This window comes from Oncorhynchus kisutch, linkage group LG3, assembly GCF_002021735.2.
Source record: "Oncorhynchus kisutch isolate 150728-3 linkage group LG3, Okis_V2, whole genome shotgun sequence".
In the NCBI taxonomy this organism is placed as follows: domain Eukaryota; kingdom Metazoa; phylum Chordata; class Actinopteri; order Salmoniformes; family Salmonidae; genus Oncorhynchus; species Oncorhynchus kisutch.
Genome location: NC_034176.2, coordinates 52,490,619 through 52,507,528, shown reverse-complemented (window position 1 = coordinate 52,507,528; position 16,910 = coordinate 52,490,619). Strand labels below are relative to the sequence as shown.

Genomic DNA, 16,910 nt, shown 5'->3' with positions numbered 1-16,910 from the left:
TTTGCATACTGAGAATCCCTCATGCTTATTTGTGTTTTTCCCCATTATTTGTTGATTTCGGTAGCGCATCCTCAAATCGAATTGATCAGCTCTTGTCAAAGCCGAAGTGAGTATGACATCTGTGCATTTAAAATAAATTCAAATGATGAATTATTAAACTTAATTTTTCGAATATTCAAACGGCCTACTATTTAGGACGCAAGTATGGGTATTTCGGGCAAGGCTAAAAGAGGTATCTCTTTATTAAAGTAGTTTTTAATCTTCCTTTTCAAGCAGATGACTACATCTCTTTTGAACATGAACACAATATATGTAAATCTACATTTCAAGGACTAGGCACTTTACACAGAGAGCAGTTTGACCAGTCACTCAAATACATGTGATTGTTGCTTTAATGATGCTGTTGAACTGTTTGGAACGTGTCTAATTACGTCAACGATTTTAATTGGCTGATGCAGAACTTGTTCCAGGGTATAATCACTGCCACCTGGTGAGGTTAGCATAGGGCTAATGTGTGCCGTTTTATGCGATCTGTCATGTGCAAGTAAATTGACGACTTCAATTTTTGTGCCGGAGAAACTTTAATTTGAAATGGTTGCTTATCTTCTTAAGTATTGCCCAATGGTTTTCAATGGCAATTGTTTTATCATTATTATTTTATATATATATATATATATATATATATATATATATATATATATATATATATATATATATATATATATATATATATATATATATATATATATATATATATATATATATATATATATATATATATATATATATTTTTTTTTTAAACAAATATTCACTTTCCAAGTTTCCACATTTCCTTGTGTATTCCTTTCACAGTTTATATTTTAATTTGTACAAGAGGCCAGGACTGGTGTGATTGGGATTGTGAGGTGGTTTATAATGTTCACAAAGCATTCTATCAGAAACAACACACCCTGTGCAAATTAAGACCAACAACAAAATGAAAAAACATAGATATTGTGGTTGGTACAAAGGGTACCATTTTGTAAATGCCAAACAACCATCAAGTTAGTGTGACTTTGACATTTTCAATGAATACATTTAAAAACCTTTCTTCTGCAATGTTTGTGCTGATTGTTTATTCATCATGCAGTTGCAATGCCGCACATAGTATCTGCGAGGCGGGTGTTTTTTTGACAATTGACAATAGCGCTGTGTTTTTTACACTGCTAAAATGTCAACCATAAATGTGCATCTCGTTATAGCGCAAAGACAGGGAAAGTCCACATCCATGACAAACAAAACTTCATGTATACTCCTTGTAGAACCTAAAACATGTGAAAGGTGGGGGAATGAGAGGGAAGAGAGGGACACTGTTACACCGGGTGAATAGTAGGGATGGGGGGAAAAAATATATCGATATACTGTAGTAGAGCAGGGCTGTCCAACCCTGTTCCTGCAGAGCTACCCTCCTGTAGGCTTTCGACTTCAACCCCAGTTATAACTAACTTTATTCAGCTTATCAACCAGCAAATTATTAGAATCAGGTGCACTCTCTCCTCTCTAATCTCCTAATCTCCAAATCTGAACACCTCACCTTCAAATACCGACTTCATTACCTCCCGGCCGTGTATATTCCCCCAAGCAGACCCTGCGACAGCTGTCAAGGAACTCCACTGGATGTTTTGCAAACTGGGAACCACATATCCCCCGGCCACATTTATTGTAGCTGTGGCCTTTATTAAAGAAAATCTGAAGAAAACACTACCAAAGTTCTATCAACACATCTTCTGTGCTACTCACTTAATCGAGTACTCTCTCCCTTCGGCAAATCAGATCACACCTCAATGCTCTTCCCCTCCTATAGGCAGAAACTTAAATGGGAACCACCCATGGTAACATAGGTTCAACATTGGTCTGACCAATTGGAATCTATGCTTCAATATTGTTTTAATCACGCGGACTGGGAAATGTTCCGGGTTGCCTCTGAGAATAGTAAAACTGTTCTTGGTGAGTTCATCATGAAGTGCATGTTGTTCCCACTATGACGATTAGAACTTATCCAAACCAAAAAACGTGGATAGATGGAAGCATTCATGCAAAACTGAAAGTGCGAACAACAGCATTTAACCACGGCAAGGTGACTGGGAACATGAAGGTGTATAAACAGACCAGCTATGCCCCCGTAAGGTTATCAAAGATGCAAAACAACGTTACATGTAGAAAGTGGAGTCACAAGCTAAACACCTTCTTTTCCCACTTCGAGGAAAACACAAGGACTGTGAGCTCTCGTTCTCTATGGCTGACGTGAGTAAGACATTTAAGTGTGTTAACCCTCGCAAGGCTGCCGGCCCAAACGGCATCCCTAGCCGTGCGTGCAGACCAGCTGGCTAAAGTGTTTATGGACATATTCAATCTCTCTATCCCCATCTGTTGTCCCACTTGCTTCGCCAACAATGATGAGACGGCCTAAAGGGAGAAGGTGAGGGCCCTGGCGTACTGGTGCCAGAAAAATAATCTCCCCCTTAACGTAATCGCAGGGCTCTTCAGAGGGTGGTGCGATCAGGGCAACGCATCACCAGGGGCACACTGCCTGCCACCCAGGACATCTACAGCACCCGGTGTCACAGGAATGCCAATAAGATCATCAAGGGCCACCCGAGCCACGGCATGTTCACCCCGCTGCCATCCAGAAGACGTAGACAGTAAAGGTGCATCAAAGCTGGGGCCCAGAGACTGAAAAATAGCTTCTACCTCCAGGCTGTCAGACTGTTAAATAGTCAACTCCACCCAGTATTCTGCACCTTAGTCATTGTTACTAGCCGGCTACCACCTGGTACTCTACCTGCACCTTAGATACGTATTGCTGCTCTATGTATATAGTCATCGAACACTGGTCCCTTTAATAATGTTTACATACCATTTTACCCACTTCATATGCCCTCCACAGCATAACCTTCCCTTCAGATCAAAACGCCAAACCTACAACCTAATTTTGGACAAAATTACCTGGAAGGATTACTACTACCAATGATTCCTTTTTTTCAAACTATACAGAGAGTGCTCTGGCGTGGATCTGAGTGAGTAATGTTTGGTCTGATGCTATTTTGAAAGCCAAGAAGAAGAAAAATGTAAAATAAAGTACATTATAATGATATATTCTCCCAAGTGGGTGTGACACCTACTCCCATTGCCTGGATTCCAGCTGACAATCTGTTCACTGTCTGCCCTGGCTTGTCTCCCCCTGTCTGGTACATGTACCCCCACCACACTCCCCCCTCTCCCGAGCTTTCGCTCACCTCCAGTACACACGCACTGTTTGGGTGAGTGACTCTGAACTTACAATGGCTAGCCCCAAGTCGCTATTTTGCTATTTGCCTCATGATTCCTGAATTGGTTGACTATGAACTTTCCTGTTTACCCAACCGTGGGACAGACTTGGGACTCTGACTCTATTGGCTACACAGACTTTTAGCCTCAATCTATTCTAACCACCTCTCACCGGCTTTGCATTCATGTTACCTGATGAAATTGCTATACATTATGATCTTGTTGCCATCTAATGCACATTCAAATGTCATAAATCAACACTGCAGAGCTCTCCCTGTCCTCTGCCATGTCTTGATTGTATTACTGTTGATGATATCTGGAAATGTGCATGTACACCCTGGTCTATCTACTGTTGTTAGCCCCAATTCTGACTTGTGCTCTGATATCTGCATCACTGATTTCTGATATCGTAAAAGCCTGGCTTGCATGTTAACACTAGAAGCTCATTACATAAAATGGATCAATTGAAAGTGTGGGTTCACAGTTCAATCCAGATGTGTTGTTCATTACTGAGACGTGGTTAAGGAAGAGTGTTTTGAATACTGATGTTAACATTTCTGGTTATAACCTTTTTCGGCAAGACAGATCTACCAAAGGTGGGGAAGTGGCAATCTTTACCAAGGATCACCTTCAGTGCTCAGTTGTCTCCACCAAGACTGTCCCCAAACAATTGCTTACTTTAAAGAGCAGTTCTCTCTTTGTGGGTATAATCCCAAGAAGTTCTGGAAACCTCACAGCTGCCCATGTCCCTTAATGTTGATGATGTGGTTGTTACTGACAAGAAGCACATGGCTGAGCTCTTTAATCACCCCTTCATAAGTCAGGATTCCTATTTGACTCAGCCATGACTCCTTGCCCGTCAAAAAAAGTTCCCCATCTCCCACCCTTCCAATGCGACTAGCCCCAATGGAAAGTTGGAAAAACTTGTCAATAATCAACTGACTGGATTTCTTGATGTCTATAGTATTCTCTTTGGTATGCTATCTGGTTTCCGCTCAGGTTATGGATCTGTCACTCAAACCTTAAAGGTCCTAAATTATGTCACCATTTCCCTTGATTCTAAGCAATGTTGTGCTGCTATTTTATTTACTTGGCCAAAGCTGTTGATACAGTAGACAATTCCATTCTTGCGGGCCGGCTAAGGAGTATTGGTGTCTCTGAGGGGTCTTTGGCCTGGTTTGCTAACTACCTCTTTCAAAGACTGTAGTGTATAAAGTCAGAACATCTGCTGTCTCAGCCACTGCCTGTCACCAAGGGAGTACTCCAAGGCTCGATCCTAGGCCCCACGCTCTTCTCAATTTACATCAAAAACATAGCTCAGGCAGTAGGAAGCTCTCTCATCCATTTATATGCAGATGATAGTCTTGTACTCAGCTGGCTCCTTCCCAGATATTGTGTTAAATGCTCTACAACAAAGCTTTCTTAGTGTCCAACAAGTTTTCTCTGCCCTTAACCTTGTTCTGAACACCTGCAAAACAAAGGTCATGTGGTGTGGTAAGAAGAATGCCCCTCTCCCCACAGGTGTGATTACTACCTCTGAGGGTTTAGAGCTTGAGTTAGTCACCTCATACAAATACTTGGGAGTATGGCTAGATGGTACACTGTCCTTCTCTCAGCACATATCAAAGTTGCAGGCTAAAGTTAAATCTAGACTTGGTGTCCTCTATCATAATCGCTCCTCTTTCACCCCAGCTGCCAAACTAACCGTTTCAGATTACCATTTTACCCACACTAGATTAGAGACTTAATTTATAGATCAGCAGGTAAGGGTGCTCTCCAGTGGCTAGATGTTCTTTACCATTCAGCCATCAGATTTGCCACCAATGCTCCTTATAGGACACATCACTGCACTCTATACTCCTCTGTAAACTGGTAATCTCTGTATACCCTTCACAAGACCCACTGGTTGATGCTTATTTATGAAACCTTCTTAGGCCTCTCTCCCCCCTATCTGAGATATCTACTGCAGCCCTCATCCTCCACATACAAAACCCATTCTGCCAGTCACATTTTGTTAAAGGTCCCCAAAGCACACACGTCCCTGGGTCGCTCCTCTTTTCATTTCCTCTGCAGCTAGCGACTGGAATGAGCTGCAACAAACACTCAAACTGGACAGTTGTATCTGTTCATTCAAAGACTCAATCATTGACACTTACTGACAGTTGTGGCTGCTTTTCGTGATGCATTGTTGTCTCTAACTTCTTGCCCTTTGTGCTGTTGTCTGTGTCCAATAATGTTTGTACCATGTTTAGTGCTGCTACCATGTTGTGTTGTTGTCATGTTGTGTTGCTACCGTGCTATGTTGATGTCTTAGGTCTCTCTTTGTAGTGTTGTGTTGTCTCTCATGTGTTTTGTCCTTGCAGGAGGCCTTTTGATAGTCCGTCATTGTAAATAAGAATTTGTTCAACCGCTTGGAACTCCCTCTCCCGGATCCAGGAGAATTGTCATCAACTGACACTAATTAGCATAACGCAACGGACTAAAAATATTACTAGAAAATATTCATATTCATGAAATCACAAGTGAAATATATTGAAACACGGCTTAGCCTTTTGTTAATCAAAGCAAGACAAGCATTTGTGTAAGTTTATCGATAGCCTAGCATAGCATTATGCCTAGCTAGCAGCAGGCAGCTTGGTCACGAAAATCAGAAAAGCAATCAAATTAAATCGTTTACCTTTGATGAGCTTCGGATGTTTTCACTCACGAGACTCCCAGTTAGACAGCAAATGTTCATTTTGTCCCATAAAGATAATTTTTATAGCCGAAACACCTCCGTTTGTACTTCACGTTTGGTTGAGAAATCCACCAGAAACTGCGGTCACGACAACGCCGAAATATATACCAAATTAGATCCATAATATCGACAGAAACATGGCAAACGTTTTTTATAATCAATCCTCAAGGTGTTTTTCAAATATCTATTCGATAATATATCAACCGGGACAGGTGGCTTCTTAGTAGGAAAGAGAGAAACAATGGCCGCATTTGTCTTTTACGCACAAAACACGCATAGGAACTCAGAGCTTTCTAAATAAGAGTCCCTTCCTGATTGGATTTTTCTCAGGCTTTTGCCTGCAATATCAGTTATGTTATACTCACAGACAATATTTTTGCAGTTTTGGAAACTTTAGAGTGTTTTCTATCCTAAGCTGTCAAGTATATGCATATTCTAGCATCTTGTCCTGACAAAATAGCCCGTTTACTTTGGGAACGTTATTTTTCCAAAAAATAAAATAGTGCCCCCTATTTTATTAACTGACTTGCCTAGTGAAAGAAAGGTTTGATTAAAAAGTAAAGAAAGTATATACTCGATTTTAGTCAAGGCTCATCCTATATAACTACTACCTGTTCTATTCATATACGGTCTATAATGTCTAAATACACCACTATATACATTTATATTCCAGACTCTGACCTTGATATTTCTTACTTTCTTTCTTTACATTTTTGGGGGGATTTGTGTGTATTATTTTGTATTGTTAGGTTTTACTTCACTGTTGGAGCTAGAAACATAAAGCATTTCACTGCACCTGTGATAACATCTGCAAAATATGTGTACGCGACCAATAAAATTGGATTTGATTTGAGATAAACTCTGCGGGAAAATATTGCTTTGGTAGCCCCTCGATGCAAAAAACACAGCAGTTTCTGTTTTCTTCCTACAAATGTGGCTATCTTTTGATCCATTTAAGCTACAAATATTATGATCCCATCAAACGATTCTCAGAAACACGCATGTGTCTTCTGTCTCCTTCTACATATTGCACAGGACTCATTAGACAAGACCAGGCACTAATATAGACTGGGGGAAAAGAGCATCATCAACAATGATGCTCTTTTCTACACAGAAGATCAAACAAGATCATTGCCTGATGATCTTTTGTACTTCCCAACACATTTCTGATGCATTTCCGTCACTTCAAACCATACTTCCTTCACATTGAAATACTGTCAAGAGCACAGTCAGACTAATTTCTAATAGACTGTCATAGCCCCAATAAAAAAACACTGTCCCTTGATTATACATTTTTTACATGGTGCCAAAAAAGTTTTGGAATCTCTGGTATACACACTCACACACACAAACATACAGGACACACACGTATAAGGGTGCAAGTAGGGGGGAAACGGTTATATGTAGGTTGGTCTTGTCCTGTAGTTGTTAAGCAGACACAAACTCCATCTCTCCGTCTGTCAGCAATACATTGTGACTTTAAGATCCAGTGTGAACGCACAGCTCTAGCCACTTCCCTAACCCAGGCAGAGTGTGTGTGTGTGTGTGTGTGCGTATGTATGTGTGTGTTGTGTGGTAAAAGGTCCAAAGGTAGGGTCTTCAAACAGTATGACCCGTCTTGGATCGGCGGAATGGAACGATTGGAGTGGAGGAGAGGAGTACGGCATCCGAAAGAGGAGTGCTTAGTTGTTCTGAAGGCAGTCCAGCTCCACCGAGCAACACACACTTCCATTCTGACCACGGCAACGATAAATAAGGGGAACATGAAGAAGAAAAAAAAAGAGACGGGTAGTTAGTTCCATTCTGTTTGTGCATGTTTGCTTATGTTACCATGTGTGAGTGATGCAAGGTGAGGTTAGGGCCGGGATACAATAAACGTTAAAAGGTCATTTACACTATAGAACCGACGTGCTGCATTACCATGAATGTGATCTCTGCGAACATCGGGGGAAATGCCTTGTGTAACCTTTATTTTACTAGGCAAGTCAGTTATTAAGAACAAATTGTTATTTACAATGACGGCCTACCTGGATGACGCTGGGCCAATTTTGCGCCACCCTATGGGACTCCCAATCATGGCCGAATGTGAAACAGCCTGGATTTTGAACCAGGGACTGTAGTGACGCCTCTTGCATTGAGATGCAATGCCTCCGACCACTGTACCATTATTGTCTGTATAGTGTGCTGCCCTATAATGTGCCTTGCATTGAATCCCGGCCTAGGTTAGGGATGCCTGCTTTGTTCTTTCAGGTGACACAGCTGTGTGTGTTTGTATTCCTGTAAATATGCAGGCAAGGGTGGCACATACAGGGTGGTCCTGGCATTGTTTGTGTGTCTAAAGGCTGTGTCTGTATGACACTAGGTATGACACAATATCAGCAGAACCTGTACAATACAATGCATTCGGAAAATATTCAGACCACTTGACTTTTCCCACATTTCCCACAAATTGATTAAATCGTTTTTTTTCTTCATCAATTTACACACAATACCCCTTAATGACAAAGTGAAAAAAAAAAAACTTATTGAACCTTGATATGCTTCTACAACTTGATTGGAATCCACCTATGGTGCATTGAATTGATTGGACATGATTTGGAAAGGCACACACCTCTTGATATAAGATTCCACAGTTGACAGTGCATGTCAGAGCAAAAACCAAGCCATGAGGTCAAAGTAATTGAGCTCTGAGACAGTATTGTGTTGAGGCACAGATCTGGGGAAGGGTACCAAAAACTGTCTGCAGCAGTGAATGTCCCCAAGAACACAGTTGCCTCCATCTTTTTTAAATCAAAGAAGTTTGGAACCACCAAGACTCTGCCTAGAGCTGTCCACCTGGCCAAACTGAGCAATTGGGGGAGAAGGGCCTTTGTTCGGGAAGTGACCAAGAACTCGATGGTCACTCTGACAGAGCTCCAGAGTTCCTTCCAGAAGGACAACCATCTTTGCAGCACTCCACCAATCAGGCCTTTATGGTGGAGTGGCCAGACGGAAGCTACTCCTCAGTAAAAGGCAGATGACAGCCCACTTGGAGTTTGCCAAAAGGCACCTGAAGGACTCTCCGACCGTGAATGCCAAGTGTCACATCTGGAAGGAACCTGCTGCCATCCCTACGGTGATGCACGGTGGTGGCAGCATCATGCTGTGGAGATGTTTTTCAGCGGCAGTGACTGGGATGCTAGTCAGGATCAAGGGAAAGATGAATGGAGCAAAGTACAAAGAAATTCTTGATGAAAAGCTGCTCCAGAGCGCTCAGGACCTCAGACTGGGGCGAAGGTTCACCTTCCAACAGGCCAACGACCCTAAGCACACAGGCAAGACAATGCAGGAGTGGCTTCGGGACAAGTCTCTGAATGTCCTTGAGTAACATCCTCTGGAGAGACCTGAACATGTCTGTGCAGCGACGTTCCCTATCCAACCTTATAGGTGTGATAAGCTTGTAGCGTCACACCCAAGAAGACTAAAGGCTGAAATCGCTGCCAAAGGTGCTTCAACAAAGTACTTAGTAAATGGTCTGAATACTTGTGTAAATGTGATATTTCCGTTTTTATTTTAAATAAATGTTTTTTTTGCTTTGTCACCTGTTTTTGATTTGTCACTATGGGGTATTGTATGCAGATTGATGATGAAAAAAACAATTTAATCAATTTTAGAAAAAGGCTGTAACGTAACAAAAGGTGGACAAAGTCAATGGGTCTGAATACTTTCTGAACATACTGTACTTTGCATTTGCAGGAGGTGCAGGGAAAGCTTGCCATTCACTGTGTGCGTGTATGTACATATGTTTGTGTGTTTTTACGTGCTCCTGTGGGTGTCTGCGTTCTGTGTGTGTGTGTCTGTGTCAGGTAAGATATGAGTTATTGCTGTTACCTTGCACTTGCAGGTGGTGCAGGGTGACCCTGGCATGGGCCACGTGGCACTACTGAGGCGGGTGATGCCAGCAGGGTCCTGGCAGGTCTGCCTGATGTCGTTGGCGATATTGTCCGCCAGGCAGGGGTCAGTGACGCAGTGCGGGCAACATTCGCCCTCCACCAAGGCAGAGTATTTGCACGCCAACACTGGACACGCCAGGGGCCAGCAGTCCACCTTTCCCTCCTACAGAAATATAGAGAGATAAGGCGAGAGGGATAGGTGGAGAATAGAAGCAAAACAAGGGATGAAAATAAGAGTTTGGAAAAGTCATTTTAAGCACTGGACACTGAGATGACTAATATGGGGTATTGTAAGACCATATTGAAAGATAAAGCTAGGAGTAGAGAGACAAGTGTCTAATCAGCTCTCTAATGTGAATCACCTGATGGCTGACATAGTGGGATCAGTACTATGGCTTTGATCACCGACACACTACCGTTCCAAAGTTAATCGAACCCACAAATGCTGATGCTCCAGATACTCAACTAGTCTAAAGAAGAACAGTTTTATTGCTTCTTTAATTAATCAGCATAACAGTTTTCAGCTGTACTAACATAATTGCAAAAGCGTTTTCTAATGATCAATTAGCCTTTTAAAATTCTAAACTTGGATTAGCTAGCACAACGTGCCATTGAAACACAGGAGTGATAGCTGCTGGTAATGGGACTCTGTACGCCTATGTAGATATTCCATAAAAAATCTGACGTTTCCAGCTGCAATAGTCATTTACACATTAACAATGTCTACACTGTATTTCTGATCAATTTGATGTTATTTTAATGGACAATTTTTTAAACATTTTCTTTCAAAAACAAGGACATTTCTAAGTGACCCCAAACTTTTGAATGGTAGTGTATACTTAAGCAATAAGGCCCAAGGGAAAGTGAAATATGTCCATTATACCATGGCAAAGGGCTGTTCTTATGCACGACACAACGCCATATACCACAAATCTAAGAGATGCCTTATTGCTATTATAAACTGGTTACTAAAGTAATTTGAGCATTTAAAATACATGTTTTGTCAAAGCTGTGGTAACCAGTTTATTATAGCAATTTGGCACCTCAGAGATTTGTGGTATATACCCCTGTCAGCCAATCAGCATTCACGGCTCGAACCACCCAGTTTATAATATCAGTTTAATATCACAGGCTCACACTGTAAATTCTCTATCTCTCTTGGTGTGAATCACTTGAAGGTTTTGCCATAGGCTACAGTAGTGCCACCTGTGTCTAAGGCCTTAGAATATCTTTCTTCCTTTCTGATGACACCTGAAGGCTGCCTGGGCCAATTAGAGTGATTGTTGGTGCCATGCTGATCCTGGGATTTGTGTTTCCACGGCAGCACCGTTTAGCTAATTGCACAGCTGTCAGAGCCCGCTAATTACCAGCTCCACCAGAGTAAGGTCATGCACCTCGCACATGCACACACAAAGACGTCACACACATTTACAAACGCAGGTGCGCACAGGGACACACTGCCAAGGCCACAACATTTTTTTTTATTGTATTTCATATCAAGATGGTATCATCTGCTTCTTCACAGCCTGTCTCATTAGCATGCAAGGATCTGCTATGTTTCCTGATAGCCATAATAATTAGCTAGGTGCTGCTCGTGAAAGACACGCAATCAAGATCAGAGGAGACACAGACATCCTCTTCATCCATGTTGCACAAGTGTAAAAAGGTGCGTGTCTGTGAACAAGAATGTGTGTGTTTTGTACAATAAAGTACACAAGTAGCATGCAAGTGAGTGTATGTGCAGGTCTATGTGTCAGTATGTGCATTCAAGCATGTGTATATGCATGCAAACGCGCGCGCGCGTGTGTGTGTGTGTGTGTGTGTGTGTGTGTGTGTGTGTGTGTGTGTGTGTGTGTGTGTGTGTGTGTGTGTGTGTGTGTGTGTGTGTGTGTGTGTGTACATACCAGGCAGCGGCACTGCTGGCAACTGTAGATCCAGGAGTCTCTGCTGCGGTACAGTATGTGTCCACTCTGGTGCAGACATTGGCTGGACTTTCTGGAGTCACACTCAGGACAGCAGAACAGGTCTGTCTCGGGGTCCGCACAATGACACTCTCTCCTCATGCAGAAGGTGCGCCCATCCTGGGGAAAAGGCAAATGCATAGGAATTCAAAGAAATGTCAAGGCCATGGCCAGGGATGGTCCAGCAGTCTAAGCCGCTGACTCCTTATCACGTACTATGTGCCGCTACGAGAATGGGTTCGAATCCGACCCCCCCCCCACACACACACATTTTAATTGTTTTATTCCACAAGCAAATAACCCTCAATCCCAGCATAGCTGGAACTTTGAGGCCTTTCTTCCAAAATGCCAATTAACTACTATCATCAGGACAGTGACTGTGGTTTTTCCAGTTTTATTACTGCCATTTTAATATTTTGCTTGAATGCACATAAAAACACAGGCACACATACATGCGCGCACACATAGACACGCACAAGTATGCCTCCTACCCTACCTAGCTACCTACAGTCTTATCTAAACAGTTACACTCACTCCTCCAACAGAAGGTATAACCATCCTGTCAGAAAGGGACATTGATAAGGCTACAGCCTACCTATAGAAAGGCTACAGTAATGGCAACGTACAGTGTCTACATTAAAGAGGAAAATACACTTTATTGAGCAAGGCCATAACTAACAATACTGACTTCAATTTGTCATTGACATTTTGAGAGGAGTGTTTTTACGGGGTTAGGGTTTTGTATTGGATTAGCAAGGCCATTGGTGTAACTGTTTCCACAGAGATTCCAGACTCTCGACCAGTGAAAACTTTATGATCCATTTTACTGGCCACACTGAGCCCTTGCCAGCTTGGCAATGAGCACAATAATGGAGATATAAAAACCCTATATAAAAGGTTGCAAAATGTACAGGGTACATAAAATGAACTCGCATAATGAGTAGCCAATATCTTATTGGCGCATATTGTCTCGCTACAGTAGCCAGTATCTCTCATGGTGCTAATATCCAAGAGCTTTATTAGCGTTAGCCTTTTAATGGCTATGGATATGAGAGGCATCAGTCATTTTGCTCGGGTGGTTGACTAATGCCATGTAATATCATTCACATTGTCTGCATTGTAGCAATGATTTGGAATAGCCTTCAAATTAGGAATTTGACAGCAAATGCTGCATTGTTTTATTGACCAAGTAAATGCCAAGTTTGTAATGTTAAAAATGCGTAGCTTTCAATAACTCAAACAACCTCCAATTCAATACAGAATAATACTTTTTGGGGCAACCACCCTAATTTTGGGGCAACCACCCTAAATACTTATTTTCCACCATAATTTGCAAATAAATTCATAAAAAATACTACAATGTGATTATCTGGATTTTTTTTTCTCATTTTGTCTGTCATAGATGAAGTGTACCTATGATGAAAATGACAGGCCTCTCTCATCTTTTTAAGTGGGAGAACTTGCACAATTGGTGGCTGACTAAATACTTTTTTGCCCCACTGTATGTGTGTCTGATGGCAGTGTATTCCAGACATGGGAAGCTCTCACAGAGAAAGCAAATTTTTCCTTAAGGGAACGATACAGTCACCTCTCATGGCAGACCTTGTGGATCTGCTGCCATATGTTTGGGTTTTCTGTTTAACAAAAATACTGAGTGGAGCCAGGCCATTTAGGATCTTGAATACAAGACTGAATACAAGGTGTATTGCACAAGATTTTCCCAACTCAGGAGCTCATGCTTTCTGAGGATGTAACAGTGATGATGGCTATTGGGCTTCCTATCAAGCACTTTGAGAGCCTATTTGTAGACAGACTGAATAAGTTTTAATGTTGTACAGCAAGCTTGGGCCCAACTAGTCATGCAGGGGAGTATCATAGATTTGAAGTACAGTTTTGCTTCCTCTGTAGTCAAACAATTTTGTATAAATCGGAAATTAGCTAGGTTGAACTTGGTTATTTGAATTACCTTTATCACATGCTTTTTAAAAGAGAGGTTGGAATCAAGTATGATGCCAAGGTACTTAAAATCAGATACTTCCCTGACACATAGACATCTGGCTCAGTAGCATCTGTTGCCCTCTTTGTGAAGAACATGCAAACAGTTTTTTCACATTGATGCAAACACGAGTCACTGAGACACTTTGTAACCTGGACCATTACAGTAGTGAGTTCTTGTGCAGCTTGTTGTTTGCTCTTTGCATGCACATACCTGTATATCACTGTATCATTTGTATACATTTGAACTTCAGTACAGACAGAAGGCAGATCATTAATGTACAGGCTGAACAGGAGGGGCCCCAGTATTGACCCTTGGGGCACTCCCACATCATAGCTAAGAGTGGACGACAGCTCATTGCTCACTCTGACACACCGAGTTCTGCCTTCAAGGTATGATTTCATCCATCTCAAGGCATCGGGGGTAAAAGTTGAACTTGGACAATTTTGTGATGAAGAATCTCATGGTTAACAGTATCAAAAGCCTTCCTTTTGATACTTTGATATTGTCACGCAGTTCTCCGTTCCTCCTGAAAGCACTAACAGTCAAATGCATTCTCTCCATTGCCCACACGCACTTTAAACATTTGGATAATAAATAATTTAAAGGCTGACTTTGGTTAATTTTATGCGTTCATGAAATAAATAGTTTTAGCTGACATGTTGCGGTTCTGATAAAGGTGCACATGGGCCTATTTATATAATGAATATGAATTCAGAGGGCAGAAATTAAATATTGAAGCATTAGACCTCTCACTAAAAACATCAGACATACAAAAATGATACTTAATCCGTTTTGCAGCACGCACACATTTATTCAGATTACAACTGCTCACTTTATGCCCTCATTTGTAATGCAAACCCAGGCATCAGGGCGACCACCCGTTCCAGGGTTAGGACTTGAAAATGAGCCGGAGCTGAGAGGATCACCAAAACTAAAAGGTATTTGGTTTCAGTGTATATAGCCTATCGATGTGTAGGTATACTGTGTATTAAAATCAATAATTGTGTACTAAAAACGTGAATGTGTTTTTGCAGAGCATACAACCATGCCGACAACCATCCGTGGAGATCAGTGGACAAAGGGCTGGACAACGGGCCACAACGAGAAAATGCATGGTTCCCAAGAAAGCGGTTTGTTTTTCTAGATTCTTATAATGTGATGGATTTATATGGAGATTTTTTGATTATGCTAATTTATTCCCGCTCAGTAATGGACATCAACCTTAGCTAGCTAACATTTGCTAGCTAGGCTAATTGACTAGCCTTAATTTTGGCACTCCTGTTTGTTCTACATAGCATATTTCTGAACTTTCTAAAACATTGCCTCCTGCTGAGCGCATCCAGGTTGTTGGCTATGGCTAGCGAATGAGGTGACATGACTGAACAATATGCAGCCAAAACAAATGATTAATGGTCCGGTCCTGAAGTAGCGTAGTTTTAGAATGGCCAGTGACATGTTTTATGAATGCAAAATGCAGCCTACCAAAGCACAATAAAAAATGAAAAACTTACCAATGGTATTACGGGTCTTTTGAACTGTAGCCAAAGGGCTAGAATCAATCCATTTTCTCTGAGGAAAAAAGGAGACGAAGCTACATTCGCTACATACAGTGCCTTGCAAAAGTATTAATTCCTCTTGGTGTTTTACCTATTTTGTTGCATTACAACCTGTCATTGAAATTGATTTTTATTTGGATTTCATGTAATGGACATAAACAAAATAGTCCAAATTGGTGAAGTGAAATTAAAAAAATTACTTGTATAAAAAAATTCAAAACATTTTTAAACTGAAAAGTGGTGCACGAATACGTATTCACCCCTTTTGCTTTGACGCCCCTAAATAAGATCTGGTGCAGTTGCTAGATAATACTTAATTAAGTAAAGTCCACCTGTGGGCAATCTAAGTGTCACATGATCTCAGTATTTATACACCTGTTCTGAAAGCCCCAGAGTCTGCAACACCACTAAAAGTGGCCAGAAAAAAGCCATTACTTAAAGACAGAAATAAGCAAACACGTTTGGTGTTCGCCAAAAGGCATGTGCGAGACTCCCCAAACATATGGAAGAAGGTACTCTGGTCAGATGAGACTAAAATTGAGCTTTTTGGCCGTTAAGAAAAACATTATGTCTGACGCAAATCCAACACCTCATCACTCCGAGACACCATCCCACAGTGAAGCATGGTGGTGGCAGCATCATGCTTTGGGGATGTTTTTCATCGACAGGGACTGGGAAACAGGTCAGAATTGAAGGAATGATGGATGGCGCTAAATACAGGGAAATTCTTGATGGAAACCTGTTTCAGTCTTCCAGAGATTTGAGACTGGGACGGAGGTTCACCTTCCAGCAGGACAATGACCCTAAGCATACTGCTAAAGCAACACTTGAGTGGTTTAAAGGGAAACATTTAAACGTCTTGGAATGGCCTAGTCAAAGCCCAGACCTCAATCCAATTGAGAATCTGTGGTATGACTTAAAGATTGCTGTACACCAGCGGAACCCATCCAACTTGAAGGAGCTGGAGCAGTTTTGCCTTGAAGATTGGGCAAAAAATCCCAGTGGCTAGATGTGCCAGGCTTATAGAGACATACCCCAAGAGACTTGAAGCTGTAATTGCTGCAAAAGGTGGCTCTACAAAGTATTGACTTTGGGGGGGTGAATAGTTATGCACGCTCAAGTTCCGTTTTTTTGTCTTATTTCTTGTTTGGTTCACAATAAAAAATATTTAGCATCTTCAAAATGGTTGGCATGTTGTGTAAATCAAACGATACAACCCTCCCCCAAAAAACATGTTCAATTCCAGGTTGTAAGGCAACAAAATAGGGAAAAGTCCAAGGGGGTGAACACTTTCACAAGCAACTGTAACCTGTATATGAAAGTCAGTGTGAAAAGTGGGAAGGTTGAGCGAGACTACAAATTCAACGGCAGACTCTTGTTCTATAGCCTTCTCAAAGGAGAGAAAACATACCGTAGCTA

The 16,910-nt window shown here is 41.6% G+C and overlaps 1 protein-coding gene across 1 annotated transcript in view; it reads right to left on the bottom strand.

The window, feature by feature from the left end:
• Nucleotides 1–803: 803 nt before the first annotated feature.
• Nucleotides 804–16,910, bottom strand: part of LOC109872624 (protein kinase C-binding protein NELL1) — a 424,089-nt gene continuing 407,982 nt past the window's right edge. Inside the window, exons 18-20 of the mRNA XM_020463927.2 lie at nt 11,880–12,056; nt 9,914–10,138; nt 804–7,776 (exon numbers count right to left, since the gene is read on the bottom strand). Coding sequence (XP_020319516.1) covers nt 7,726–7,776; nt 9,914–10,138; nt 11,880–12,056 — 453 coding nt within the window. The 3' untranslated portion in view covers nt 804–7,725. The remainder of the gene's footprint in view (nt 7,777–9,913; nt 10,139–11,879; nt 12,057–16,910) is intronic.